The sequence below is a fragment of the Dichomitus squalens genome, assembly GCF_000275845.1.
Source record: "Dichomitus squalens LYAD-421 SS1 unplaced genomic scaffold DICSQscaffold_374, whole genome shotgun sequence".
Lineage (NCBI taxonomy): Eukaryota > Fungi > Basidiomycota > Agaricomycetes > Polyporales > Polyporaceae > Dichomitus > Dichomitus squalens.
Genome location: NW_006767256.1, coordinates 1 through 2395, shown reverse-complemented (window position 1 = coordinate 2395; position 2395 = coordinate 1). Strand labels below are relative to the sequence as shown.

Genomic DNA, 2395 nt, shown 5'->3' with positions numbered 1-2395 from the left:
ATCAGGAGATACAAAAGGAGTGGACGTGATGAGGGCAACATCAATATATGTAACGTATATGTACAGACTATAACAATTACATGGATGTATGTAGCAAACGCACGCGCTGGGATGAGCATATGAAGGTGTCAACGATCCAGATCCCCCAAGTCTGGGGGAATGATGCTAACAAGGGGAGGACGATGTACGCAGACGAAGTACGCATCACACCAGCGTAGTGTCAGACTCGTCATCACGCTCATCCTCCGCTCTGCCTTTCCCCTTCCGATCGCTGGGCGAAGCCCTGGGGTGCACTACCATAGGCGGTGCGCAGGGAGAGGGAGAGCTCTCCCTCTGGACAGCCCCAGTGCAACCTGTGGACGCCGACGTCACCAGAGGGACGCCCGCCAAGGACGTTGAGGCAACTTGCGCAGGCGAGGTGACTGCACTAGTCACAGCGGTCTGTAGGGACACCGTGGCCGCGGCGTTGTCTTGGGAATGTGTCCCGACCTCAAGCATGCTACTCAGACGCTGGCGAGACCCGTGGAACCTCACGGGGGGGGGAATCGTCACCCGCTGCAGATCTTTGACCTGCCGCAAGACGCGCTTGGGCCCGCGCGTCTTGGTGGTGGGAGTGATGTCCTCGTCTGAAGAGATCTCGATGATGTCACCTGATTGAGACTTAGTCGCCTGCACGCCAGCGCGCTTGTCGCCCATGGTAGTGGTGTCCTTGTCTGTAGGTAGCTTGACAACCTCGCGCGTGGTCGAGGTACTCACGCGTGCTCCAGAGCGCTTATCGTCCGTGGGAGACCCGTCCTCATCGGAAGAGATGTTGATCACTTCGCCCGACGCGAACGTACTCGCGTGAGCACGAACACGCTTGCGCTCGGGGAGGGTGGTATCGTCGTCAGAGGAGATGTCGATCACGTCACCCGTCACCCACTTGCGAGGGTGAGCGCGACGTCGCTTCATCGCCTTAGTTGCAGGCTTGTCCTCGGTGGAGATGCTAGCGCCCTGCCGCAACGCCAAATTGGCGATCTTCCCAGAAGAAGTGTCCTTCCTAGTCTGCCGACCCACGATGACGTTGTTGTCGTTGTTGTCATCGTCAGAGATCTCGATGGGATCCTGGCTGACCCGAGAGGCGGTGCCAGTGCCTGGCTTCATTGCGTTAGCAGTGGGGACACGCCCACCGCGGACACAGGAGGTGTTGGTCTTGAGGGCACTGTGACCAGCCAAAGAGCCACGAGTAAGGGGAAGGTTGGTGGGATGTGACACCGACGCAGACATCACTGTGAGTGGGGGTTGGTCCCCAAAGGTCGGGTAGGAGCGCGCTGCAGCATAGGCAAGGAAAGGGGGCAACTCCTCAGTGCCTGGCTGAAGAGCTTTTGCCAACGTCTTAAGGACACAATCCTCCAGTCCAGGCATGAAACGCACGTCACTTGCCCGAAGGACGAGCCCTTCCTTGACGTTCAAGCGGAACCAGAGCTTGTCGTGCGAGGGATGGAACCATTTCGACGCAATAGGATCGTACACCTCGATCTTGCGATCCAGGTTGCGTGTTCGCACATTCAAGCCAAGGGCTTGCACGAGCGCTTCCTGCCGCATCTTGACAGTGAGCATGTGGCCCTCTGGTTGGGCGTCTAACTCAACTTGTACAGGAGGTTGTCCAGACTAGCCATGGCATGTTACTCCTCGCTCATGCTTAGTGCAAGATGTGTGACTCACAACGGTGTAAATGAAGACGTTCCCAACCTTCGTCTGGGACTGGCTATGGCTCTCCGACCTCGCAGTGGAGGGACCCTTCGACGCGCTTGCTGGGTGGGACTCCCCTCCTGCCCGGGAGGTGGACTGGCTGCCTCCCTCGCCCCGTAGCGGGATGAGCTTGTTCACCCACTGGGTATACCGGGCTTGGTGGGGACTGTCCGCAAACACCCACTCACCAGCGGCGTTCTTGGTAGCGAGCCAGTACAACGACCTCGACTTGGTGGAGCATCGGCGCACAAACAGGTTCGGAACGTCACTCGCTAGCAACGACTGCGTGCGGTCGAGCTCCGGGGATCCCTCCCCCTTGTCTGTTGTGGCCTCCGTAGACACGGTTGCCAACACATTGTTGACCAGAGCCTGACAAGATCCAAGGTACTCCATGCACCAATTCGTCAGTTCAGAGGACTCGTAGGGCGCTGGCTCAAGGGTGACGACCTGCAACACGACAGTAACGTGTTTGTCACAGTTTTCTCGTGCCACGTGACCTGAGGGTCATGTGTACTGGGACAGACGCTCACCTTGACCGCGGACAACTCGTATCGGAAAGTGGAGGGGCCAGGATCGAACCCCAGACCTCGTGACGGCCAGGAGCGCCCATCCTCACTCACAGGCAGGTGACTGATGTGACAGCAGGAGCGCTTACTCATTGGGA

The 2395-nt window shown here is 58.4% G+C and overlaps 1 protein-coding gene across 1 annotated transcript; it reads right to left on the bottom strand.

The window, feature by feature from the left end:
- Positions 1–204: 204 nt before the first annotated feature.
- On the bottom strand, positions 205–2124 carry DICSQDRAFT_176049 (uncharacterized protein; the record flags this gene model as incomplete). The annotated part of the gene is made up of 2 exons (XM_007371853.1): positions 205–1650; positions 1705–2124. The coding sequence occupies 2 exons, from the start codon at positions 2122–2124 to the stop codon at positions 205–207; spliced, it is 1866 nt and encodes a 621-aa protein (XP_007371915.1).
- Positions 2125–2395: the final 271 nt, after the last annotated feature.